The 27,290-nt window shown below is 45.4% G+C and overlaps 1 protein-coding gene across 4 annotated transcripts in view; it reads right to left on the bottom strand.

The window, feature by feature from the left end:
• The window catches only part of DPP6 (dipeptidyl peptidase like 6), an 825,076-nt gene that overhangs the window by 237,961 nt on the left and 559,825 nt on the right, over positions 1 to 27,290 (bottom strand). For all 4 annotated transcript variants that reach the window (XM_038559795.1, XM_038559792.1, XM_038559793.1 and 1 more), the window contains exon 5: positions 15,907 to 15,981. In XM_038559795.1, the coding sequence (XP_038415723.1) occupies positions 15,907 to 15,981 (75 nt within the window). The remainder of the gene's footprint in view (positions 1 to 15,906; positions 15,982 to 27,290) is intronic.

Raw genomic sequence — 27,290 nt, 5'->3', positions numbered from 1 at the left:
TGGATCTGTCTGCAGCTGCTCTCTGTGATCATCAGGGGGCACAGGTGTGGCTGGAAAAATCACTGACCAAGGCCTGGTCCCTACTCCGTTCCCACTATGGCTGATGAGAGCTGCCTATGGGTGTTTGCAAAGCTTGATGCCATCCACAATCCCGCCTCCTTGGATTTTGTGCCAAGCCTCCGGCCGGCTCCTCACACAGACAATCTGGAACAGATCAGCCCCACACACGTGCAAGCAGGCAATCTCTGTCCCATCTGCCAGCCACTGGGACGTGCCCACACAAAGCAGTGATGAGGGGAGACATGCCGGTGGAACAGAAAAGATGGCCCCGGGCGACAATGACGATCTTGGTCCTGACATTACCACCAGTGAGTCACAGGACTTTGGGCAGTCAGCCTCCCCTCTCTGGAGTCACCTTCCTTATTTTTGCATCTTAGGAAGGTCCACTGCAGCTCTGTGATGCTGTGGGCTGCGGGGATGAGGTGCTGGGGACTGGGGCGTACAGGGCAGGTGCTCTCCGTGGAGGAGCACCCTCAGAAAGGGGTGTCTGTAGGCACAGGGGAGATGGTCGGTGTGGGGATGTGCCAACGGTCAGACCGCGGGATGCAGAGTCACCCCCGCAGCCCACAGGGGATGCCTACGGGAAGGACTCGGTGGGGCGCTGGGGCCCTTGTCTCAGATGATGGTAATAGCAGCCGACGTGGAGAGAGCTGGGCTCCAAGTTCCTGGGGCTGATCACTCAATTCAGTTTGAGTGGGAACCAGGCAGCCACGTACCACACGGGCCAGATGAGGACGAGGGCTCATGGGAGAGGGCCCCTGGATGTGGCCGGATGGGCTGCAGCACGTGACGCGTGACCGCTGACCCTCTGGGCCCAATGCTGGTGTCCAGATGACAAGTACAAGACCCGCCAATCCTCCAACTCCTGCGCTGCCTTTCGAGGCAGAATAAGGCCACGATTCAGCAGGAACTTAGATGACTGGTTCCTATTTTCCTCTTTCTTGATCCCATGGCTTTCATTGGTTCTTCTTTTTATCCAACCCATTTTTGCTGATCATTTCTTATCTGTGGGTGCGAAGAGAAACGGCCTGTGGGGAGCCGGCAGCTCAGCGGCAGGAAGATGGCATGTTAAGTGGTTTGCTGAGCTACACACGACGCCCGGGCACCAGGGAGCCTCCGTAAAGCAGTTAAATCTCAACGGAAGAGATCACCAGCGGCCCGAGGTCCAAAGGAGACGCACACAGAGAGGACAGCACGCACGGTGGCTTGAGATTCATTTAACCACGAGTTACAGCAAACCCGGGGCCGTGGCGTAGGCAGGGTCGAGTTTTCTAGCGCCCTGAGCCCAGGGGACGTGTCGGCAGCATCAGCCTGAGGGTGCTGCCCAGGGCCTGGGCGTCTCCTGCTTGGACACCTTGCCCGGGTCTGGTCCACGCTTGTCCCACATGCCTGGCACCCCGGCTTCACGAAGGCAGGGCTGTGGGGGAGGGAGGGCCACTCTGCGTCTCCCTCCAGGGAGCCAGGCTCTCAGACGTCCTGCTGTGTCGCCAGCACCACAACACGGGCGTCCTGCCGCCGCAGCCAGGGAGGTGAGTGGACGCCAGCCCGAGGAAGGGCCTGCAGCCCCGGGGAGGGTTCAACCACCTTGTCCTCCCCTTGTCATGACTCAGGCCCCTCTGACGCAGCACAAGGGGTCAGCCACAGCATGGCAGCCCCCGACCCTGCTTCGTGCAACCTCGCCTCCGTGCTTTCTCCCTGAACTGGAGGCTCCAGGGAAGACACCAGACAAAGTCCTTCCTCCCTCTGCTCCCTGCACTCATCCCACCTCAAGGCCTTTGCTCAGGAGCAATCTCCTGTCTGCTCCCTCCTCGTCTGTCCTGTCCATCCTCCTGGCCTGTCCCTCCTCCTCTGTGTGCTCCTTCCTCCTGGCTTGTCCCTCCTCCTGGCTTCTCCCTCCTCCTCTGTCCACTCCTCATCTTGGCCTGTCCATCCTCCTGGCCTGTCCGTCCACCTCCTGGCCTCTCCCTCCTCCTGGTCTGCCCGTCCTCCTCTGTCCACTCCCTCCTCCTAGCCTCTCCCTCCTCCTGGCCTGTCCCTCCTCCTCTCTGTGTTCCTTCCTCCCGGCTTGTCCCTCCTCCTGGCCTGTCCCTCCTCCTCTGTCCACTTCATCCTCCTGGTCTCTCCCTCCTTCTGGCCTGTCCATCCTCCTGGCCTACCCGTCCTCCTCTGTCCACTCCCTCCTCCTGGCCTCTCTCTCTTCCTGGCCTGTCCATCCTCCTGGCCTGTCCGTCTTCCTCTGTCCACTCCCTCCTCCTGGCCTGTCCCTCCTCCTGCCCACAGCTGAGATCTCCAGCCCCCTGCAGCAGCAGAACCTCATCCCAAAAACCCCTCCTTTGGGGTCCCTGCTAAGAGCTCCAGCCAGGATGCCCGCTCCATCCAGTCTGACTGTTTTGTTCTGTGTGGGTGACTATCTCAATCACATTGGAGTTTCTGAGGACAGAGGGGCCGCCGTCCACAAAGGCCTGCTGGCCTCCAACGTCATCAATAAGGACTCAGCCGCATCTCTCACAGCTTAAGCTGGTGCCCTGTGTTTCCACAAGGCAATAAGTAAGTTCTTACAGCAAAAGTCTCTAAATGCCCACACAGGAAAGGCAGTGTGATTCCAGGGAATCCCAAGACTTTTTTCTCCCTATCTGGTCATTAAAATACTCTCCTCTTTAAAGCTACTTTCAAAAGGTCACATACTGTTTGTTGCTATTTATTTGACATTCTAGAAAAGGCCAACCTGCAGGGACAGAAAACACACCAGCGGCTGTCCAGGGGCTACGGGTGGAGGAGACCTGACCTCAAAGAGGAAGCACGAGGGGATTTTCTGGGGGGGATGGACGGTGCAGCATCCCAACTGGGGCTGTGAGTTCTGCAAGCCTACGCAGGCCTAAAACTCAGAACTGCACACCAAGCAGAACCCAAACAAACCAAAAAACTATAAACACTTAAAAAAAAAAAAGAAAACCCCCATTTTTCATCATGCTACATGTCCTATACTTCCACACTAATGTCAGAGAAGGCATCTCAGATGGGTTGAGGGCTATCGTAACTATAAGACACCAGAGGCTGCATTTCTGCATGAATTCTGGGCTGAATTATTATAAACATCAGCTGCAAAGCTGATTCTTAAATATTTACGACATTACGAGTCTCCTTGGCAGAAAGGGCTTCACAAGATACTTCACAGAAACCAGGCATTATGGGCTCAGCTTAAAAAAAGTGCATTTAAGAAACTGAACTCCTGGAAGCTGACTGGTTTGTTGCCAGGACAGGTTTTGTGGACACGGTGGGCCAGTGGGCACGCACACACCGGTGCTCAGAGCCCCGAGTAGGCTGAAGCGGCCAGGAGAGCCCCGTGGCAGGGGGGTGGTTTGTTCTTCCCTTCCTTGACCGAACCCATGCTGGTGGACGGACCGTAACAGGGCAGCCAGGCTTCGTGCGGGCCGGTCAGTGAGGGCTTCATCGCAGGGCGGGGGCAGGGGGGCTCGTTGAGAGCAGGTGCCTCACGGAGAGGATGACCCTGGGTCTCCCGGGCTGTGGACTGGGCAAAGCAGATGGCCTCATGCACCCGGGTCTCCCAGGCTGTGGACTGGACAAAGCGGGCAGCCTCCTGCAGCCCCGGGTCTCCTGGGCTGTGGACTGGGACAGGACGTAACCCTGTCCCCAGGTGTGGGCTGACCACGCACCAGGCCCCAGGCAGGGTACACAGGACAAGTGCACGCAGGGGGATCACGCAAAGTGGGTGACCTGGGAGCTTCTATCCGCGTAGGCGACTACTAATGAGATCGAGAGAGAGGATTCTAGCTTTGTCTTGTTTTGAGATGGGGGAGAGCTGAGTAAACATGAACACCTCGTGTGGGGGGGCTGCCAAGCTGGGGACAGATGGCAATGATTCAGGAGGGGAGCTGAGAGGTCGGTGGGAAGCCCAGCAGAAGGGGTGAGGAAAGGACGGGGGGCCCCGCCGGCGGGGCAGGGGGTGCGGATGCTTCCTTCTCTTCCACTCACTGCAGGTGTAGACGACAATAGCAGAACATCCTACCCCATCTAGAAACCTGGTGGGGCAGGTCGCCGGAGCCATTGCCTCTGCTCCCACCGGCCCTCCCTTCCTCCACAGAAGCGTGTGTCCCGCTGTGAACCGCCGAGCAGCACAGGCTCTGCACAAACACCCTCTGCCAGGCATCACTGCACCTGCCCTCGCTCCAAACCTCTGATGCTCAAAGCCAGCACTTATAAGACTGCTGTCAGCAGGGACGTGGGCAGGCGGGGGTGACGGAACCCTGGGAGGTGGCTGCATGTATCTCTAAGTCTGCATTTGTTCATAGCAGGAGGACACAGAGCCTGCAGCTGTCCTTGAGGACGGCAAGGCAGTGGGGGCCTTGGGTTCACCCCACTGCTCTTCCAGGGAGCAGCCCCTCCCTTTTTTTAATGGAACCGTTTTGCAAATGTATTTGTCAGAGACACACAGTTATTAGTGAAAAACATGCCATGGTCAATGCAGGTACAGAGGACGGGGTCTCGAATTGCTGGATTCTCATACAATCTTGGGTTAATTACTCGTCAGTGACTGTTTTTTCTTCTCAGTTTGGAAATTTTATGATGAAGACTAAATACCAGCTAATAACAATAAAGATACATTAACCGATTTCCTGCCCTGTTGGAAGAAATGATGCACCGGACACCCAGGGAAGACCCAGAAATCCTGGCTTATGACAGAGCATGACCAGGCAGTCAGGAGGAGGGCAGTGGTGACTTCCTGGGTCACCTTGGGACCTTCTGGGGAGACAGACTGTAAGCAGAGGTGACATTTATGGCCAGGTACACAAAACAAGCCCAAGTGCATCCTCTGGCAGTGCTCGCTTCTCGTCCAGTGGAGCCTGGCTTTCCTTGCACCTGCTCCTGAGGTTGCTGGGTGCACAGGGCTCGTTTGCTCCTCGGGGCATGCTGGCCCCACAACACCACTCTGGGCTCCCTGGTGACCATCAGCAGAGGACATGACTGACAATTAAATCCAGATGACTCAGAGGGCAGTTTGCCAACAGCATCCCTTTACCAAGGCTTTTGAGAACACCCTGGGGTCTCCAATGGTGTCAAAACTCTTGGTTCATTCGGGGCAGGGCAATCAAGTAGAATTGATTATTGTGACATTATGTAGATTAAACTATGGGATGATTTTACTAACTCTTTCTTATTTCCTCATCCAGGAAATCATATAATCAAGCAAAGTGCTCACTAAACCTACTTAGGAATTTCTGTCCTTTCCTATTTCTTCATTCCAATGCTAAGAAAATGAAATCCTTCTTTTGATAATACATTATCTCTGGTAGTGGTTGTGGCAGTCAAAAAAAAAAATATTCAGAATCCTCAAAGCCCCAGATGAGTAGGTGAGGTGGGATGCTCGATTGTGGAACGATGCCTGGCTTGGGTTCCTTCCACCTCGAAGGAGGACTATCTTTCCAGTTTATAATTTCTTAATTATATAACAGATTGCAGAGTTGCTGCAGGAATAACACTGCTCACTCCTGCTCTCTGTTCTCCACCTCTGGTGGAGACATTGGCTATCCCTTCATGCCACCCAGGCACAGGTGCACAGGTGCACACACACACAGGAAATCCCACAAAAGCAAGCCCTTTGGTGTCTGTTATATTGGTGCCACTGTCCAGGAGAGGGGAGATGCTGAAAGGCCCAGGGCAGCACCCAATTTAAGGCTCATTCAAGCAACTCATCACTTCTGCTCATTAATTTCTACAGATTCAAAAACTGTGGTTATTGACTTGGCTGGAAGTCCCATCGTAGCAGATGCATCAATAAAACCTGCCAAGCCGTGATGTTCAGTGCACTATCACATGACAGAGCAACCCTGAACACTTTCTCTCCCAGTTTCGAAGGCTTTTTCCTACAGTGACACCCAGGAGCAAAACAACATGGAAAAGGGCTGCTAGAAAATGAAAACCTATTGTTTAACAGAATACAAAATCCCAAGGCACTTGCTGTGTCACGCACAGAGCGTTTATCATGGAGTTTTGATTTCATATCATGTGAGTTCCTTATTGTGGAAAATACTAAGAAGAAACTGGAGACATAATAAACTCAAAAAAAAAAAGTCACATCCTGGAACATCTATCTGTTCTCATAAACATAATAACTTTAGTTGCCTTTGAGCAGAAGCATGCCCTGACCTGTTTCCAGAAGTGGATGTCTAATTTTACTGCTGACGAACATGGCTGCATGTGTGATACTGTTGGAAAGACTCTGGATGGTACCTTTGTGGAAAATTTTATTAAACTATCTTCCTGCATGGCAGGTGGAACCCAGGATCACAAATGGAACTGGTCCTACCTCGCAACAATAATGAATTCCTTCCAGTTTTTAGTAACAGCCAAAAAAAAAGAAAAGAAAAGAAAAGAAAAGAGCTCCAATCACCAAGCAGCAGAGATAATGATCTCTGGTGAAAGTCTCTGAGCCCTTAATTGTTGTTCAAAAGGCCCTGGTAGCTCAGTCCTAATATTAATCAGCTTTGTGTCTCCGCATATAATTGTTGCTAACGAGCTCACCCACAATAATGGGCTGCTAAATTGGAACGGAGGAGCACATCTTTCAGGAGGAATTTGAGTCATTCTTCCCCTCACCACATGACAACGATGGGCGTTCATAATAGAAGCAATTAAGTATTCTCTGTAATACCTCACCATGTCACTCAGCAAACCCCATTTCCACGCACATTTCTTCATTTCCTTTTTAAAAATACTTTTATTTATTTATTCATGAGACACAGAGAGGCAGAGACACAGGCAGAGGGAGATGCAGGCTCCCTGCGGGGAGCCCGATGTGGGACTCAATCCCAGGACTCCAGGATCATGCTCTGGGCCAGACGCTCAACCACGGAGCCACCCAGGCGTCCCTCTTCATTTCCTTTATTCTCAGTGACACAAACTTCATGCATGAACCTGGATGACCCAGAGACCCTGCAGGGGCCGGTGGCCTCTGGGAATGACCCTTGTACCATCACTGCTGCCACTCACCTGGGGAAACCGAGGCTGCCGCCCGTCTCCTCAAAGCTGCCTCTCAGCTGCCCTGCCTTCTCTGACCTTCCACTCGCTGCATCCTTCGAGATGCCTGCCCAGTGGTTCGCAGCCATGCGTGTCCTCCATCAGTGTCAGGAGCACTGGCCTGCCATCCTGCAGCTGCATGTGCCCTCCTGCCACCTGTGCTCACCCCCCCCCCACACATCGCAGATTTCTGACCCCCTTCCTGCCCACCTGGCCTCCCTCCATGACCCCATGAGGCTCCGTGGCTCTTCCAGAAACCACGCCTTCCAAACAGCTTAGCTCCCCATCTCACCCACCTGCCAGGTTTCCAGCCCCAGCTGGTACCAAACATCAGCCCCAGCGAGCCCGCCGTCCATCAGCAGTCAGACAGATGGGGCTGGCTTTCCTGCAGCCTGAGACCACCAGCTCCCTTCCAGCCATGCTCCCCAAGCCACCCACTCCTCTGTCACTACTCTCAGCAAACGGCCTTAGGTCACAAGTTTTTGGGAAAACTAAGAGAATGCATCAAAAGGAACTCAGTGATCCAGCACTCTGCCTAAGAGACAGCACTCGGTCTCCAATTACATCCTCCCTCCTTCCTCTACCACCACATGCAGGGGCCCTTTCCCAGAAGCCAGAACATTCTGAAGAGGGTGCTGTGAGTTCAAAGGCCTTGGGGTCTGCAGGGGTGTGGCACGTTAGAGCCGCAGAGAGAAGGCTGCTGTGGCCAGACACAGCAGGCCTCAGGCCTCGGCACAAACCGGCTTCCAACCGGCTGTGCTGAAAGCCACCGGCCCAGGAGGCTGACCTAACATTTCAGTCTAAGGAGCATCTGGCAGCCTATGGAGACCAGCCCGGGCAGGGAGCAAGAGGAGAAGCAGGAGATCAACCAGGAGGCTACACAGGCAGCAGCCAGCTTGCCACGCTAGGAGAGGAGAGGCTTCCTGGAGCTCACAAACCACAGCACGCTGGGCCATCGGCCACTCACGCTGCAGGCCCCGCCCTGCTCCAGGCTCCTGGGAATGGTTCTTCCACCTGTGGGGATGCACCAAGAGCCTCCTTCTGCAGCACTCCACAGTTCAAACCAGTATGTTAACCCCCTGTGGGGTTGTACCCTAAGTATTAATCTTTAGACTCTGTGATCCATGGATTATTTCAGAGAGGTTAGACCCCCTGTTTCTCCCCTGCTGCCAGAGCAACACGTGCAGATACCACACAGGTCACCTTAACCATGCTTGCATTTTGTTGAGAAAAGAACAACTGGGGGCACCTGGGTGGCTCAGCCATGGAGCATCTACCTTTGGCTCAGGGTGTGATCCCAGGGTCCTGGGATTGAGTCCCACGTCAGGCTCCCCTCCAGAAGCCTGCTTCTCCCTCTGCCTGTGTCTCTGCCTCTCTGTGTCTCTCATGAAAAAAATAAATGAAATCTTAAAAAAAAAAAGAAATATATCTCCTTTTGTTACCCTTGGACAGATATTTCATGGGTTCTTCTCAGGAAGGAGGAATGGGACCGTGAACCATGAGACCACGCTCTAACGACAGCTGTGTTAGCTGCAGCGCAGGAAGTCATGTACCTGTTGTTACATAAATTAATTTGCAATAGAGTTATCCCATGACCATGGGGCCAATAATTTATCCCTGATCCCATATATTTATAAAGTCTCAAGTTATTTTTAAAAAATGAACTCTCCTAGATGTAGGTGATGGGTAGCTCCAGCTGACAGGTGCACTGAAGGGTCAGGGCAGGGTCACCTCAGCAAACGTGCCCAATCAGGCCTGTGTTTGAGTGCTTCTCAGGCTTACCCTGAATTATAAAGGTTCACGGTCCCTTTGGCGGCAAAACTGGGTGACACGACCTCACTCCAAGGGCAGGAAGGGGGCAGAAATTGATCAAATGTGAAACTGCTTCAAATTTCTGCAGTGAAAAGCCCAGCCTCACATCCCCTTGTCTCAGGCTGGAGCAGGATAAACCTGTAGGCACAGGGAAGCAAGTGCTAGAAGCTGGACAACACACCTCTCTCAGCCATAGAACGGGGTCCAGGAAGCTCGGGGACCATGGGGCTTCCCGTTGTGACACCAGCTTCTACCATCCACCTCGAGGAAAAACAGAGATGATAGAAGGTCTAGAAGTTTTAAGCGCTAGAGACTCAGGGGAAACCCTGCCTTCTGCTTCTGTGTGATGGGAAATGCCCCAGGCTGCTCACCCCCTCAGATCGATCCCCAGACCTCTGTGCAGAGGACGTGGGTGGGCAGGGGCTCTGGAGGTGGCCAGAGACAGAAAACTAGGCGGCAGGCCGCCTCTAGCAACACCATCTGCATTTAGAAGAGCCAATTACTTGCCACTGTGCAAAAAGAACATAATAATATTTCTTTGTACACTTGCCTTTTCCAGCAGAAAACTTGAAAAGCTCTTTACAGTTATGTACCAGTAAGCCATGAGAAATATGTCTACATTTAATGGCTTAATGATTTCTCCTGCATTCTAATTTTACTGATGAATTTGAGATTCTGAAAGTAGTGTGGTGTGTGTGTGTGTGTGTGTGTGTGTGTGTGTATAGACATGAAAAAAAGTTTTCACTCGGATTCCTAAGAGGATCATAGTAATACTGTGCTTCCATGGATTTATGTAACATCTTTATGCTGTGAGTTTGAAAATATAATAAAAATAAAATAATAAAAGGAATTACACAGAGAGAGAATCCACTATCTATCAGGATCTGGGCTAGGCATCTTCTGGCATGATTCGTTTAATTGCAGCGTGACCCAGACTGGGCGGTTATCATCCATTCCAGTTTCCATAATTGGTACCATGATATCCCCGAGTCACTAATGAACAACACCATATCCCCACCTCTCTGATGAAAAATTAAAGTGGCCTGGCCCCTCTCGGTCATCAGCGAGTCGCTTGCAGAGGAGTGAGGACTGTTCATGTTGCTGCCCCCAGCCCAGCTCTCCCTGGGCTTCTCCCAACTTCTTGGGACTTTGAGGGCTGGGGAGGACAGGAGGTCATCACACTCTGCAGGCAGGTGTCCTGGGTCCCTTAGCAAACTGCACGATCATCAAGTGCCATGTAGACACGAGGAAGCACACTTCCTTACTTGTGATGGCAGCAGCTCTGAAGGGTTCCCAGTGACCCCCTACTCCCCACATTCACTCCCTGTGGAGTCCTCTCACCTCGTGACTGGGCTGAGCCCAGTGACAAGAACAGAATCAGGAAGGCATGGCTGCCATCAGGTCATCAGCACAGGGACTGCTGCCTGGCTGACACCCGGCTCTCCTGCCTGCTGCTCTGATGAGTCACTGCCCCCAAACTGCAGGTATGCAGCTGACCTGGTCTTGTGCTAGAGGTGGAGGGAGACAGGCCATAAAAGATCTTCCTTTCTGAGTAGCTGACAATATAAAGATGGGCAAATAAAACCAGTTTGTGCCAGACAACTGGGAAATGATGCGACACTGCAATCAGTCTGAATAAATGAGAGGAAGACACACACAATTTATATCATACGGTTAAACTTAAAATATCCCTCCTTCAATTCTTCTTGTTCTCAAGACACCCGCTTACTATCCAGTAGCCAAGCTCCTGGACCATCTGTTCTTGTTTCCTGTTCTCTCCCAGCCACTCTGCATGGACAGCCCTAGCCAATGCTTCTACTCCAGCCCCTGCCAATGTGGTTGATCACATGCAACCTTCAAGCAACCTCAGATGGAAGCAGCTGGAGGGGGCCTCACCCTGGCCCTGGACACAGCCAGGCAGGCTCTCTGTGCTCAAAAATATACAAGCCAGGGATCCCTGGGTGGCTCAGCCGTTTGGCGCCTGCCTTCGGCTCGGGGTGTGATCCTGGGGTCCTGGGATTGAGTCCCACATCAGGGTCCCTGCATAGAGCCTGCTTCTCCCTTTGCCTAAGTCTCTGCCTCTCTCTCTCTCTCTCTCTCTCTCTCTCTCTCTCTGTCTCTCATGAATAAATAAATAAAATCTTTAAAAAAAATATGCAAGCTAGAAGTGCAGCTGCTGGCGCCCGTCAGGTTGGGCTACCCCTTGGGGGTGGAGGGCGGAGGCTGAGGGACAGTGCTTCCTCTGCCAGCCCCCCATGTAGACTTCCAGAGTGCACAAAGCTCCGCAGAAGGTCTGAAGGCATCCAGAGCAAGTTGGGTCACCATGGTGACCAATCTGATGGCACAGCCTTCCCCTTGGAGCTTAGGGGAAAGGTGCAGGACACAGACATAAACTGGGACGTTAGCATCTTGTGGAGGGCATGTGAGCCATGGAGGGGTGAAACTACCTGGGGAGAAGAAAGAGCTGCTGGGTGCTGAGCCCAGGTGCTGCGGCAACATTTCGAGGCCACAGTGAGGGCTTTCCCTCCTCTTAGGAGCACTTCCTTCTTGTTACCTACAAGATAAGATGCTTTGTTGCCTTTTCTCCTGTCCTCTCTTCTTACTCCTTAGAAGGTTTATCCTTTATCACCTTTACAATGTATTGAATTTCCTCAAGACCGGGTCTCATGGCTGCTTCACTTCCATGTGTTTCCTGTAATTGGCCCAGTCACACCCAAGGTTGTATTTTCCTCCTTTAAGTTACTGACTTTTAGGGTTCTCTCCATTCCAGACACTGATTACAAGAGTCACACCCATCTTTCCAGCTACTTACTTGTAAATTGTAAACTGTCGTTAAATGCCCCAGAGTCACCTGAAAGCAAACCTGGGGCACCTGGGTAGCTCAGCGGGTGAGCGTCTGCCTTTGGCTCAGGTCGTGATCCCGGGGTCTCAGGATCAAGTCCCACATTGGACTCCCCACAGGGAGCCTGCTTCTCCCTCTGCCTGTGTCTCTGCCTCTCTCTCTGTGTTTCTCATCAATAAATAAATAAGTAAAATCTTGAAAAAAAAATGAAAAACAAAAACAAAAAAAAAACAAAAGCAAACCCTTTTTGAGTGAACAGCTCAAGATTTGGCCACCCTTCTCGTGGAGTCAAACCTGATGGGTAAGCCTCGTCTTCCCTCTAGCCCCTCTGGGCTTCTCTGTACCTCTTATTCCCCATGCATACTCAGGCCACAAGAACTCTTCTGAGTCCAGCTAAAGTTTCAATTCCTTCTAGAAGCCTTTCCAGGTCTACCTAATGGGGCCCAAACTTTTTGTTTTACACTCATGAAACTCCTCGGGGCAGTTGTGCAAGAGGCATTGGTTGCATGCTTGCATGGCTCTGGTGCAGGCCCTGTGATGTAAGCAGCGTATCTCTTTTGCACAAATGACGGCCTAGTTTTTTTCTAAATAAAAGAATCACTGGAGACCTCACCGTGGACTAGAAGAAGCTCAAATCTTCCTAAGGAAAGAGAGGGACACTGTTGTCAGAGTATCTATGGTTTGCCAGTTAAGTGCTTCCCATGTGCTACCAGATTCAGTACCTACAGCAGCGTGGCTGGATACACACTGACCCCTTGTTTAAGGCAAGAAGCCAGGCTCAAAAGAGGCAGCAGACTCTCGAGATACACTCTCGAGCCTGGGGCTCTCCGACTTGCAAGTGCACTGTGGGCAGCAGCAGAGAGAAGCAGCAATCAGAAGCATTACAGTTTTCCTAATGCAATGTACAATATTTGAATTTTGGGGGTGGAGCTGTAACCCAATATACTGAAATTTTATTGCAAATGATACATTTGTTCTATCACATGAGAGATGCCTGGTAATTGGAATTAACTCTGTATGTCCTACAGAAATAATTTTTATGATTATCTTTTCAAAGAAAAGGTGAGTTAGTTCCTAGAAAGAAAGTATCCTGGCTGCCACTGAAGCACACAGATAAGAATGTGATAAACACGGATCCAAAGACAGAATTCTAGTTTCCTTACCACTAGGTAGGAATCACATGTTGTAAAACCCATTTGTGAAATGCTGTATAACCCTCTCAAGAATATATAAGTTTCAAAACATCCTGCAGTAAAGAAACTTATTTAATTTTAGCTAGAGTTGTTAGATGTATTTGAATATGGAAACTATATTCTTATATAAATATATATATATCTCCAGGGATAATTATACTAACACTAATACACTAATATACTGCAGTATTACAGACCTAGATCCTTCCCTTGCAACCCACCCTCTTTTCTAAAAAAATATCTGCATCTCAGTTTACTCACGAGGAAGTTACTCCTAACACCTAACTCCAAGTCTCCTGCAGAGGACTAATGTTTCCTGCAGAACACAACACTTGCTCAGTCGTACGTACGGGGACTGCTCACTACTTGACAAGGGGGGGGGGGTGGTGTCACGCCTTTGATTCAAGCTTAAGGTATCCAATTCTAGGGACTCCTGGGTGGCTCAGCATTTAAGCTTGCCTGCCTTTGGCTCAGGGCGTGATCCTGGAGTACCGAGATCGAGTCCCCTGCATCAGGTTTCCTGCATGGAGCTTGCTTCTCCCTCTGCCTTCTGTCTGTCTGTCTGTCTGTCTCTCTGTTCCTCATGAATAAATAAATAAAATCTTAAATAAGATAAAGTATCCAATTCTACAGATTTTTTACATAGCACACATTTTCAATACTTGCATTATTTTTGTGGTTCACTAAATCCACTCTAAATTTCTTACATTTTCCTTCAGTTGAGAAAACAAACAACACAATCCTACTCCAGAGGCGAACAGAGGCTGCGTAGTGAGAGAGGGCTCTCTCAAGGTTCCTGTTTATCGCCAGTGTTCTACATGGAGAAGACTCATATTTAGCAAAGCACTCTTTACCAAAACAGTCATCACTTGGAAATGGAGCCCAGGACACTCTTTCAGAAGGAGCAGAGGAAATTCAAAGAAAAGTGGTGGCGAGTTCTACCACACGCAGAACCACAGAATCATGGATGAGCCCACGTGCTCCCATTGAGCAGAGATTTGGGAGAACGAATTCAAAACTCTGTTCTGTAAGGCTTCTAGAAGCAGGAAGATTTGGGAGAACAAAGATTCCTTTGGTAAGATTTGGGAGATCAAATATACAATTTTGTTCTGAAGGCTTCTAGCAGCAGGAAGCTCCGTACCACATAAAGGTAATCCATTTCATCATAGGGATGCTCCCATTGTCAAACAATGCTCTAGTAAGATGACCTGATATCTGTCTTTCAATGTTTTTCTTTTTCTTTTTAAAGATTTTATTTATTCATGAGAGACAGAGAGAGAGACAGAGAGAGAGACAGAGAGAGAGAGAGACACACACACACACACACAGGCAGACACAGCCATGTGGGACACAATCCGGGGTTTCTGGGATCACTCCCTGGGCCAAAGGCAGACACTCAACCGCTGAGCCATCCAGGCATCCCTTTCAAAGCTTTTCTCACTTGGGTGTTGGCTGTGTCTCCTGGAGAAACCCAGGACAACGCCATTACCCCATCCCTATGAAAATCCTTCAAGCATCTACTAAGTTTTTCTCTTATTCAAGTGTAGAGATTATATTTTTGGTAGCTTCCATGCAAGAATCTGAAGTACTGTGTGATCTGTGTCCATCATATATCCATGTGCTTGAAGCTTAAAGAGGTGAGTGTAGGGGTGAGTATAGAACATACAGAATCCCAAGGCTAAAGGTTGCCTTTTTTTTCCACCTCACTAACCATCTCCAAACCAACAGATAAAGATGACCAGCTGCTCTACAGGATGTGAGTGGGGAAAATGAAAACTTTTATGTGATGGGCATTAAAAAAAATGAGAAAATGGAAAAGTGAAAAGAGGGTTTTTTTTTTTTGTTTGTTTTTAAAGATCTACATTTCAAGGAAAAAAACAGGAAATCTCTAGTAAATCATCCGGTAGTTAAGTAACTCTTAGAAGAAATTCTGAAAATTCTAGGATTGGACTTAGATTTCCACGTAAACCAGTCTCCCAGCTGCTCCTGTGGAGTATAACTCAAGAAGCTTGCCCTCCTCCTGCCCGGGCAAGAACCTCTCAAACCCACCAAGAAGCCATTCAAGCTGCACTGACAATGCAAAGCTCAGAGAAGCATCACAGAACTCTGGACAGAATGGTCTCAGAAGAACTGGAATGGGAGTGCAACTCTATCTTTTACCTGCCAGAGAAGAAAGTTCTACAAATGCACATTTCTAAAGTTGCTAATCTCTTGTAAGCTGAACATCTGCTTCACTCATACAAATAAATTTCACCTTCTACCTCATTTAAAATTAAAGAGCCAAGATGAATTTTAAAATATGAGCATGTTAAAAAATAAAAAGACACACACACACACACACACACACACACACACACACAAAGGTAGTTGTAGGCTGCTGCTAAAGCCCAGGGTAAGATTTTATGGAAAATCCTGGTGCAGTTTTATGGGAGACTCATAGAGGAAGTGCTAAAAAACAGGGATTTATATAATGAAAGTGATATTTTAAGTCTTCTCTAGAATACTACAATGGCTAGGAGATAATTAACATTTTATTTTAGTTTAGGGAGAACCTGGCAGTTGCTTTTTGTTCTCAGGATAAAATTTATGGTATGATTGAGAAAATGGGAAGAAAAATGATTGCACAAAAGAGTAAGATAAATCTTTATAAAAAGACAACTTCTCACCCTCTCCCTCAGGAAAATCCTATGAAATTGCCCAGAAAAGGAGATATATATATATTTTTTTCTGCCAAAGGGATTTTTATACCTATTTTCTCTCCTAGGTGGCAGTATGGCATAAAAAGACACTAACTCAGGCCGCCCCCCCCCCCCCCCCCCCCCCCCCCCCCGCCCCCGGCCTTTTTTCAGGATTCCAAGATCACTAAGAATGATGGTTCAAGGGGAAATACTTTACTAAGGTCTCAAAAGAGAGAAACGTTTTTTTGTTTTTTTTAATATATAGGCAGAAAAGAGTGGTACTCACTGGCTCCACGTTGTATGAAAACAGAGCATACTCCTTATCTGGTGAGATTTCGTATCGGATGGCTCTTAATGATTCCTAAAAGAAAAAAAAACAAGAATTTTACAGTGTTATGTAGAAATGACATAGCTCAGACTTTTGTGGTGAATCTGTACTTTCTGGTGCCATTTTCAAAATCTGCTATGAAATTTGTGTGCGGTGAATGCCCTAAAGTATATTAAATGATGGCAGTAGCCTTTCTTTGCTGAATAATATAATAATAATAATAATAATAATAATAATAATAATATAGTAGGTTGATACTTTTTCACACTTTATTCATTTTTTTATGTTACAGCAAAGCAATACTCGCTGTATCTATAAAGACAAATCAATGGAAGAAAAGATGAAAACCAGTAATCTCTTCCCTGCAAGACCCCCTCCTCTCTGTATCTTTAAACACACGTTCCCTTGCTCATTTGTACACACTCAGAAACGTACACGAAACAGACTGGTTCCCAAAGAACATCACACTCTACACAGTACTTTGCAGGTGCCTTTTCACCATCTACGATGATACTGACCCACAAACTGGCCAGTGTGCAGAGGACTAACCATGGTTCTTCCTTCATGTTTCTTCACGGCACACAGGCAATTTGACAGAAATGGTATCATCAACAATGCAGTTTCCTTTCATTTCCCTCACCTTGCCTGCATTCACCCTGTGGTGCAGACCCCCACACCCACTTGGAAGAGCCCTGTCAGCCTGGTGTGGGCCACCTCTACCCACGATCATACGACTACGTGCAAACACACAGATGGTAAGCACGGTGAAAAGTGACACCACATCACACACATCTCTCCTCCGTGCAACAATTGCTTTAGCCTGGATTGCTTGGTCTTTAGAGCTTGCAAAGTACTCTATGGTGTGGCTATACCTTGATTTACGCACTCAGTTCTTACTAAAAGGCAGTCACAGAAGATTTTTGGTATTCATGGCAGCTACTGGAAAGTTCTGGAAAGTCTCCACAAACTCTGAGTTAGAGAACACCAAAGCAAACTGTTCCGAGGGGAAATGCAGGGCCAGGTTTTGGCGAGGCTCTGGTCACAATACTCTTGTCAACGAATCCATACGTAACCCTGTCTCATGTGTGTTTCGGTTTAAAGACATCTTATTGAATATATGCTGTTGATTCATCGACGCTGAACTCGCAGGGACAGCGAGACATCACTTGCATCTGAACGGAGCTCCCCTAACACAGGTTTTCTCCATAAGGCACATTACAGGCTTCTTGCATTTCGGCATTATCCTTGGCAGGTCATTCCAAACAGCATACTCTCCAAGAAAAAGCACAAAAATGTGGAAAACACAGCACTCCATAGGCCACGCCTGCTAAAAAACACTTGTTCGCAGCACGAGATCTGGAACTCAGATGTTTTTGCCGTTATACACACGTCTGGGAATGACGGCACAAGCACCATGAGTGTGAGTCTGGACATCACAAACGCATTTTTAGCACACTGGCGAGCCCGCAGACACAGAAGCCGTGCAGTGGTAAGGAGCGGCTGTCATGCGTTTCCAGGGTGGTCACGATATGCAATGTTGTAATAAAAACCCTTCCCCGTGTCTCTTGACTGGTGTGTGTGAGGTTTTAAAAAACTTTTTAAAGGATAGATATCTAAGGGTGGGTTGATGATTTACAAGTTTTTTTTTTAATGCAAATAGATATTGCCAAATTGCTTTTCAAAAACGTTTTTGGAATTAACAGCCTCACTACTGATGAGTGAGTGCAGCCTTTCTCCCTGCTCTGGCAGCAGGAAGCACTGCTCTATATTCTTCAGCTTGACCCTCTGCACGTGCGGTGCTGCCTCACCGGGAGCTCAGCTCATACCCCCCTGCTCCGGGCACATTTGATCCTCACGGGGTATGTGTTTGGCAATGTGGATTTTATCTCTAAAAAACTGTCCATCCATATCTCCTTGAAGGTACGCGCTATGCTCTGACTTCTCTCCTACTTTTTCTGAAGTTCAGTCCCACCACGTTCTCATCCCCACTCAACCCAAACTCCTCTTCTCAAGGTTACCAGACACTAATGTGCTTAATGCCATGATTTCTTAGCTCTCCTCTTGGCACACCTGACCACTTTCTCCTCCCCAAAACCCCGTCTCCACTTGGCTTCCAGGATGCATGCCTGGCTTTCTTGTACCTCCTCAATGTTTCTCTTCATGCACTTTCTCTGGCTCCCTTCTTTCCTCTGAATGTCAGAGCAACCAACATTAATAACTGGGGTTTCTCTGATTTTCGATCAGAAATCACATCCTATGTGACCACCCAGCCTCGTGGCTATGAAAACTGGGTACCTGCTGAGGATTTCAATCATCACATGTCCGAGACCCCCTGAACCTGACCAGACTTGACCCTGAGCTTCAGATAGGTATGTCCCACCACCTCCCTGGTGTCTCCACTTGAATGTCAGGTGGGCATGTCAATGTAAAGTGGATAAAACAGAGCCCCTCACATCCCATCCCCTCTCTGTCCAGCCCCGGTACGGTCTTCCTCATTTCAGACACGGCAACCCCATCCACTCAGCCGCTCAGGCCAAGCTCCTAGCTCTCCTTTCTTCTCTCTTCTGTCTCACACAGCTCGCATCTAGCTGAGCAGGTCTTCCATCAAAGTCCATTCAGAACAGTTGTTCCCCACCCCTCCATCATCCCCCAGGTCTAAGCTCCTACTTCTTGGGCCACTGCAGTAACCTTCGAGCTGTGTCCCAGGCTCTGACTTGGGCCCCTGCAGTCCACTCTAGCTCCAGGGGTCAGGATCATCTTTGCAATACAGGAACCATCACCCAGCCCCGACTCACCCCCTTCAGCTTCCATCTCACGTGGACTGAAAGTCAAAGTCCTTACTGAGCAGTGGGCCTACTGCCTGGCCCCCATCTCCAAGTATGGCTCCTTGGCCCCCTTTACCCCAGCCACATTGCTGTCCACACCTTCCCAGAGCAAGCCGGGCACGTGCGGCCCTTGTGGTCCTTGCGATGGTCTCACTCCTGCCTGCAATACTCTAGATTGTCGCCTGTCAGCTTTCTTCTTGAAAGCTTCCTAAGTGAGGCCTTGCCTCTCTTCAGTGGCTATGAGGTCTAGAAATCTCAACAGGCTGCCTCTGATGTTTCATAACCCTCGTCCCTTATTTTCCTAGACTTAATCATTATTACAATAATGTACATTTAACTTATTTATCCTATTTAGAGCCTGTCCCCTTCACTGGAATGTAAGCTCCCTGAAATGAGGGTTTTTTAAAAAAAGATTTTATTTATTCATGAGACACACACAGAGAGATGCAGAAGGAGTAGCAGGCTCCCTGCGGGAAGCCTGATGTGGGACTCAATCCTAGGAACCCAGGATCACGACCTGAGCCAAAGGCAGACGCTCTGGAAATTTCTGGAAACGCTCTGGTTATTTCTGGAAATAACCTCGCCACCCAGGTGCCCCAAAGGAGGGCTTTGAAATCTTTAATTTCTCTCAGTTATGCTTTGTAGTTTCCAGTGTACCGTTCTTGCCCATATTTCGTTAAATGTATTCCTAAGTATTTGGTATTACTGATATTTTGTATATATAAAGCATAGAAAATATACATGTCTCAATATCCAATTTTCCATTGCTAACATATAGAAATAGAATTGATTTTGGGACTCCGACCTTATGTTCTGCAACCCTGCTAAACTTCATTAATTGTTCTAGCAATTTTTTTTGATAGATTCTTTAGAATTTTCTATATAATCAAATTTTCTGCAGCAAAAGAGGCTTTTTTTTCCCCTTCCTAACTAGATGTGTTTTGCTCCTTTTTATAACCTCATTCCACCCTAGAGAACTGCAACGACCATGCACAGAAGACACCAGGGTGGACACCTTGCCTTTGTCCCCATCTTAGGGAGAAGGCATTCACTCCTCACTATTCGGTGATTAGTGGCAGGTGTTTTGTAGATGTCTGTTATTGAGTGAAGATGTTCCTATTTTCAGTTTGCTCAGAATTTTCATAATGGATGTTGAGTTTTCTAATGAGTGTTGAATAATCTCAAATGCTCTTTTCTGCATTTACTGAGATGATTATGTTGTTTTGCTTTTTTTTTTTTTTTAAGGCTTTCGAAACAGTAAATTACATTGTTTGATGTTCAGATGTTGAAGCAAACTTGCATTCCTTGGATAAACTCTATTTGGCCATGATGTATTAGCTTTTTATGTATTGCTGGACTGGATTTGCTATTTTGTTGAGATTTTTCTGCCTGTGTTCATCAGGGAAATTGGTCTGTGGTATTCTTTTCTGGAAATAACCTTGTTAGGTTATTTTGGGGCAGTGCTAGCCTAATAAATAACTTGGGAAGTACTTCCTCCTCTTCTGTTAGTTTCGTAAGTTTATGCAGAACCAATATAATAATTTTCTTATAAGTTTGGTAGAATTCATCAGGGAAGAAGCCATTTACACCTTGAGTTTTTCTACATGCGGAGCTTTCTGTCTATTAATTCAATTTTTATATGGATATAGGATTACTGAGATTACCTATTTCATTTTTAGTGAACTGTGATAATTTGTATCTTTCAAAGACTTATTTCATTTATTTTCATTTCATTGTCAAATTTATTGATCAATATAAGGCCATTACAAATACCTTCCATTATGCTTTCCATACCTGTACGGATGGACCTTCCTCTGTTCCTACTACTGGTTTTTGTCCTTTATCTTTGTTCTTAATCAATCTTATTGATCTATTCCAAAAACCAGTTTTGCGTTTATTTTTGTTTTTTTTCTTTTCTATTTTTTTCTTTTCCATGCAATTAATTTTTTTTATTGCCTTTCTTCTGGGTGATTATGTTAGGTTTCTCTTTTCCTTCTAGTTTTTCAAGGTGTAAGCCTAAATCTAATACTATGAACACTTAAAGTTATAAATTTCCCTGTAAGTGCTGCCTACCCATACACCTTAAATTTTGATATTATACATCCTAATTTTCCTTCACTTCAAAATATTATCTAATTTCTACTTGCTTTCTTCTTTGGCTGATTTGTCACTCAAAAGCAGGTTGTTTAATTTTTATTCATCAGGCTACATTCCAGATATTTTTCTGATTTCTAGTTTAATTATGTATTTGTTAGAGACTACCCTTTGTACAGTTTTTAGCGCTTGAGATATGTTGAGAATTGTTTAATGGCCAAGACTTTTATCAGTTTTGGTGAATATTCCACGTACACGGAGAATGGATGTGTTCTTTGCTGTTGGTGAGTGGTGTAATCTCCAAATGTCAGTTAGGTCACTTGGTTTCCAGTGTTTTCAAGACTTCAGTATCTGCACCAGTCTTTTTTTCTACATGTTCTATCAAGTACTCAGAGAGGATTGTTGGAATCTCCTACTTTAATTGTTGATGTGTCCATTGGTACTTTAATTGTGGATGGGTCCATTGGTTTTGGTCCAACCAAATTTTTGCTTTACATCTTATATCTCTATTGCTAAGTTGCATACACCTTCAAGATTCCTTTTTTTTTTTTCTTTTAAGATTTTTATTTATTTATTCAGAGAGAGAGACTGAGAGGCAGAGACACAGGCAGAGGGAGAAGCAGGCTCCATGCAGGGAGCCCGACGTGGGACTTGATCCCAGGTCTCCAGGATCACACCCCGGGCTGCAGGCGGTGCTAAACCGCTGCGCCACGGGGGCTGCCCACACCTTCAAGATTCCTATGCTTTCTTAAAGAACTGACTCCTTTGTCATTGTGAAATATTTCTTTTTATTTCTTGTAGTAAATTCTATTCTGTAGTCTACTTTGGTATTAACCATTCCATCTTTCCTTTGGTTAGTGTTTGGATAGAATATCTTTCTACAATCATGTAATTTTAACCCATGTCTTTATATTGAAAGTATATATCATAGAAGGCTTATAATGGGTCTTGATTTTTAAAACTAACCTTTGAATCCTCTAGGAGTAATAAGGGGAGCTTATGGACATGATGATATAGGAAACCTGTCCTTCATGCAGTAGTGACCTCCCACCCCATATTCTATCAGATTTCTGTGCCTGTGGGTCCTGGCCAAGAAAATTCTAACATGTTCCAAAGATTTTATGTGTATATGTTTATGTCTTTTAGTCAATGTGTAGCACTGGAGAAAAGAATTAGAAGTCTTACATAAGTTTATTACATTTAAAGGAGCTGGACATTTTCACATTTAATGGACCCTTTTATAAAGAGACATATTTTTCAGGATTAGTTAATTCATTTTCTTTTTAAGTTTTCACCAAAAGCTTAGCTACATGTTGACCATTCCTGGCATTCCTCATTCCATTATGTAGATCCAAATTTTCAGCTGGCATAATCTTTCTTGGTACAAAGAACTTCTTTTCAGTTTCTCATGGTGCTAGTGTGTGGCCAATGAATGCTCTCAGATTTTTTCTCCAGTTTATCTTTAGTTTTGAAAGACATTTTCTTGCATGTAGAATTCTACATCAACAGTTTTATTTTTCTCCCAGGGCTTTAAAGGTGCCACTCCACTGTCTTCTGACTTGAAAAATGTCTCATAGGGCAAGAGCTGTTACTGTTGTTTTTCTGTATGTAATATGTCTCTGTTCTTGGCTGCCATGAAAATGTTCTCCTTTCACTAGTTTTTAGTAATGCAATCATCATATGCTTTGGTGTGGTTTTATTTATGTTTATTTTGCTTGAGATTTTTTGAGTTCTTGTATTAAAATTTTAAAGGTTCAGTCATGGGGCACCTGGGTGGCTCAGTGGTTGAGCATCTGCCTTGGGCTCAGGGCGTGATCCCGGGGTTCTGAGATCGAGTCCCACATCAGTCTCCCCAAAGGGAGCCTGTTTCTCCCTCTGCCTGTGTTTCTGCCTCTCTCTGTCTTTCATGAATAAATAAACAAAATCTTAAAAAATATATAAAAAGTTTAGTCATTATTTCTTCAAAAGTCTGTTTTGCCTTCTCTTTCTAAGGTCTTAATAACAGCTATAATTAGCTCATTTTGTGTTGTTTAACAAGTCACAGAGGTGTGGGACAAGTTTTGTGTAAGTACTTTTTCCCTATCAGTTCTTCATTTCAGAGACTTTCTTTTCTTCTTTCTTTCTTTTTCTTTTTCTTTCTTTCTTTCTTTCTTTCTTTCTTTCTTTCTTTCTTTCTTTCTTTCTTTCTTTCTTTCTTTCTTTCTTTCTTTCTTTCCTTTTTTTTAAGATTTTATTTATTCATGTGAGGCAGAGACACAGGCAGAGGGAGAAGCAGGCTCCCTTCAGGGAGCCTGATGTAGGACTGGATCCCAGACCGGGGATCACGATCTGAGCCGAAGGCAGATGCTCAACCACTGGGCCACCCAGGCATCCCCACTTCAGAGACGTTTTATTGTCTCAGTTAAAGTTCAGGGTTTCGCCCTTGGCTTCCCTGGAGTGTCCAGTCTGTCATTAATCTAGGTTTTTTTAATTTTAAATTTGATTTTAATCTCTAGAAATTTTATTTGGGTGTTTTATAGACTTTAATTTTTCTTATCCTCATGCTCATGGTTTTCTTTATATCCTTGAGCATCTGGAACACATTTATCACAGCAGTTTTAATATGTTTTTCTAATTCTATTATCTCTAATATTTGTGGGTCTGCTTCTTTTGACTAATTTTTCTCATTATTATAAGTCACATTTCCCTGCTTCTTTGTTTAGATAGTAATTTAAAAAAAAATGAACACGAGATATTTTGAATTTTCTCTTATAGAGTCTTGGATTTTTCATGTTTCTTCGAAGAATGCTGGACTTTTTATGACAGGCAGTTAATTACATGTGGATTAACATCATTCTCTCAAAGTTTATTTTTAAGATGTTTTATTTTTATTTTTTAAAGATTTTATTTGAGAGAGAGAGAAAAAGCAAGCAAGAGCGAGCCCAATCAGTGGGGAGGGGCAGAGGGAGAAGGAGAAGCAGACTCCCCACTGAGCAGGGAGCCTGATGAGGGACTCAATCCCAGAACCCTGGAATCATCACTGGAGCCAAAGGTAGCTGCTTAACTGACTGAACTAGTCAGGCACCCCTATTTTTAAGATGTTATGAAGGTTGTTCTAGAGGTAGCCATCATTTTAGGGCTGACTCTTCTTCCTAAGGGATTGCTCTTCAGGGTCTTAATGTCTTATGGCTTGGAGAAACTGAAATGATTCCTGGCAGTGCATGAGCTCTGGGAACTTTTCACTTTATGGGGTCCTATAATTGCTCTTCACTTGAAGTTTTATTTTGTCCTAACTTGTGGTGTTTTGCTCTTTATATATAAGGGTAAATAATCAATCCAAGTCTCAAAGGGAACCCTATGCAGATTTTTTGACCATTCTCTAGTTACCTTTCCCTTCTTAGCCATTATGTTACCCATGCCCCAAACTCTGGTCTGTCTTCTTGACTCAGCAAGACAGAAGGCTTGAGTTTTTCCTCCTCTTGAAGTCTAGCAATAACTTTTATGCAGAATTCTCAGGTGACAGCTGGGCTCATTTAATTTGCTTTCTTTCTCTTGGGGATCACAACTATGAACTGCCTATGGTATGAAAATTGTTGTTTCCCTCCTACTTTGTCCTGTTTTATAGTTGTTTGTTTTTGGAGGATAGTTCTGATCATCTTAAATTCTCATAGTCAGGACCAAATGTCAAGAAGAGAAATGTAATTTGTTTGGTCATATCTGTATCCTTAGGGCCTAACAGGGATGGGCATATACCAGATGCTTCATGAATGTTTGCTGAATAAATGAATGGATATATCTACATATAATCCCTGTTGTTATAGTAGTGGCCATGATGTTTCTTACATAAAGATACCAAGAGAAATAAGAAAAGAGTGTGACTTTCTACACTTAGAAATCAGTACGGGTCACCTTCTTTGACAGAGTCAGTTGTTAGTGATAAAATGTGAGACAGTGAGGGTCTGGTTATGCTCTTTTGAGAAGGTTATGCTCCTTGTCATTCGTGAGAATTGTTTCATGCACTTCTGACCATCCCAGTCCCAAAGCCACCAATGACGGCAGAAATTAGAGGCTGTAGGTCCACCATTTCACCAGGTGCAGGTAATGGATGCAAAACCACCTAGCATATTCCTGAATATCTGCTCCAAGACTATTTGTATCAGGATAAATCTCTGAAGCAAAGGAAGCCATGGTTTCAGGTTTGCCTGAGGTTGACTCCTACAATATTTCTGTCCATTTTCTATCAGATTATTTGTCATTTCCTGATCAATTTGGAAGAACTCTCTGTAGTTTGTAGATATTAGCCTTTCATTTGTTCTCTGGACTGCAAATATCATCTACTATTTGTCTATTGATTTTTCCTTTTAATTTTTACAATTTAAGACATTTACATGAAAATTAAATAAGGCTCTTTTTTTTTTTTTACAGCTTCTGGAATTCATATTTTGGAAAATTTATCTCTGTTGTGCTAAACCAAGCAATGAGGTTTTTTTTTAACGTTAAACTTTTACTCCAACTAGAATTTAATTTCATATATTTGTGAAATCTGACATTATCTCCGTGTAGATAGTGGTAGGTGTGCTGGCACTGTTTTCTAATAATGCCATCAATCCCCCAGCATTTTTCACATTTTTCATGTATCAAATCCTCACTGACACTAGAACGTACATCTGAATTCTGTAGTCTTGCACTTCTATCCATAATATTCCCAGACAAACGTGGAGGGTTTGGGGCTTGTATCATGGATTCAAAAAGCCTGGGATTTGTATGCTGCTTACACCACTTACTATGTGAAATTCAAAAAGTTTCTCACCTTCTCTGTGCCTCTGTAAAAAAAATGGAGATAACATCTGTGCCCCATGGTTGATGTGAAAATTCAATAAAGTCATTCCAATGCATCACAAGTACTCAAAAGTGTTAGCCGTTACTATTACTGAGCTGACTGCAATTCTTTATTACGTGTTTTTGTATCAGGCAAAGGAGTACAGATTGCCATACATTTAAAAGTTTTCACGGCTACATTCAGGTGTTTACTCTTGTAAATGGCAATTAAGATATTTTATCAAATGTTTAACATTAAATTTCTTCCATCATCCTAATTAGGATTGTGTTAAAGTCTGATATCAATTTTAAGATAATTAATATATTTAATAGTCTTCTTATCTAAATTACCTTATATCTTTAAATTTTTTCAACTCTTCAATAAGATTTTATAGTTTCCTTGCAGTCTTATGCTGTCCTTAGATTTATTATAGGACTCCCTAGTTTTGTTCATATTGTGAAGGGACTAGTCACACTTTTAGGTATTTAGGTTCATGAAAAGAGTGCTACCGATTTATTTACATATTTCTTGTATACAGCCATATGGGAATTTTTTTCTTATTAATTGCAGTTTATTTAAACTAATATCTTTTAGATTTCCTAGGGATAGAATCATGTTACCAGGAAAAGAGAGACATTTTTTTCTCATTTTCTAGCTCCTCTTCCCATCTCTTCCTTTGCTTGTGTACTGCATTTCCTGCCATCTCCAAGAACACATTAAATATGAATAGTGATGGCAAGTACTCTGGCCTGACTATAATCGAAATGGTTTTACTGTTTGCCATTGAGAATGGGTCTCGCTGTTTGTTGGCTTATGGTAAATGGTTTTTATCATATTTAAGCTGTTTTTCACTCTCACCTTACCCAGAAATTTTATTAGAAGTTGCTGATAAGCTTTACCAGCATCTTGCGATATAATCATAAGGATTTTTCTGTTATTTTGTAGTTGTAATGGGTTTCATTGATTCATTTCTTGATATTTAAATGCTGTTGTCAGAGTACATGATACAGGGCATATTACAATTCTGATACACGAGTGAGCTCTATCCGCCAATACTGCAAATACAATGTTCGTGCCTACACTCGCCGGTGAGGCTAGTGTGTGGTTTACATTTTGCATAATTTGGGGCTATTGAGTCATAATCATGGACACAATTTTTAATAACATTATCCCAGGGGGATTCCTGGGTAGCTCAGTGGTTTGGCCTGCCTTCGGCCTGGGGTGTGGTCCTGGGGTCCTGGGGTCGGGTCCCGTGTCGGCCTCCCTGCATGGGGTCTGCTTATCCCTCTGCCTGTGTTTCTGCCTCTCTCTCTCTCTGTCTCATGAGCAAATAAATAAAATATTAAAAAAAAATAATATTATCCCAACTTTGAAAAATATCAGTCTATGTACACGACAACCCTGTACATGTTAGATGGTAGGCATGTTGCCCGTGAAACACTTATCTAAAGAGCTGGTGTCTTGTTTTCATGTAAGAGAAAAATATTTACATGATTATAAATGCAGGGAAGGAAAGGTGGCCATTAGTGAAAGAAAGAGATACAGAATGATAGAATGCTCCAAATTACCACGTAATGGAAAGGAAATGAAGAGTGCGGGAAGCATAAATATATCCACAGGCTGTT

Source organism: Canis lupus, chromosome 16 (genome assembly GCF_011100685.1).
Source record: "Canis lupus familiaris isolate Mischka breed German Shepherd chromosome 16, alternate assembly UU_Cfam_GSD_1.0, whole genome shotgun sequence".
Taxonomy (NCBI): domain Eukaryota; kingdom Metazoa; phylum Chordata; class Mammalia; order Carnivora; family Canidae; genus Canis; species Canis lupus.
This window is presented reverse-complemented; position numbering and strand designations above follow the sequence as displayed.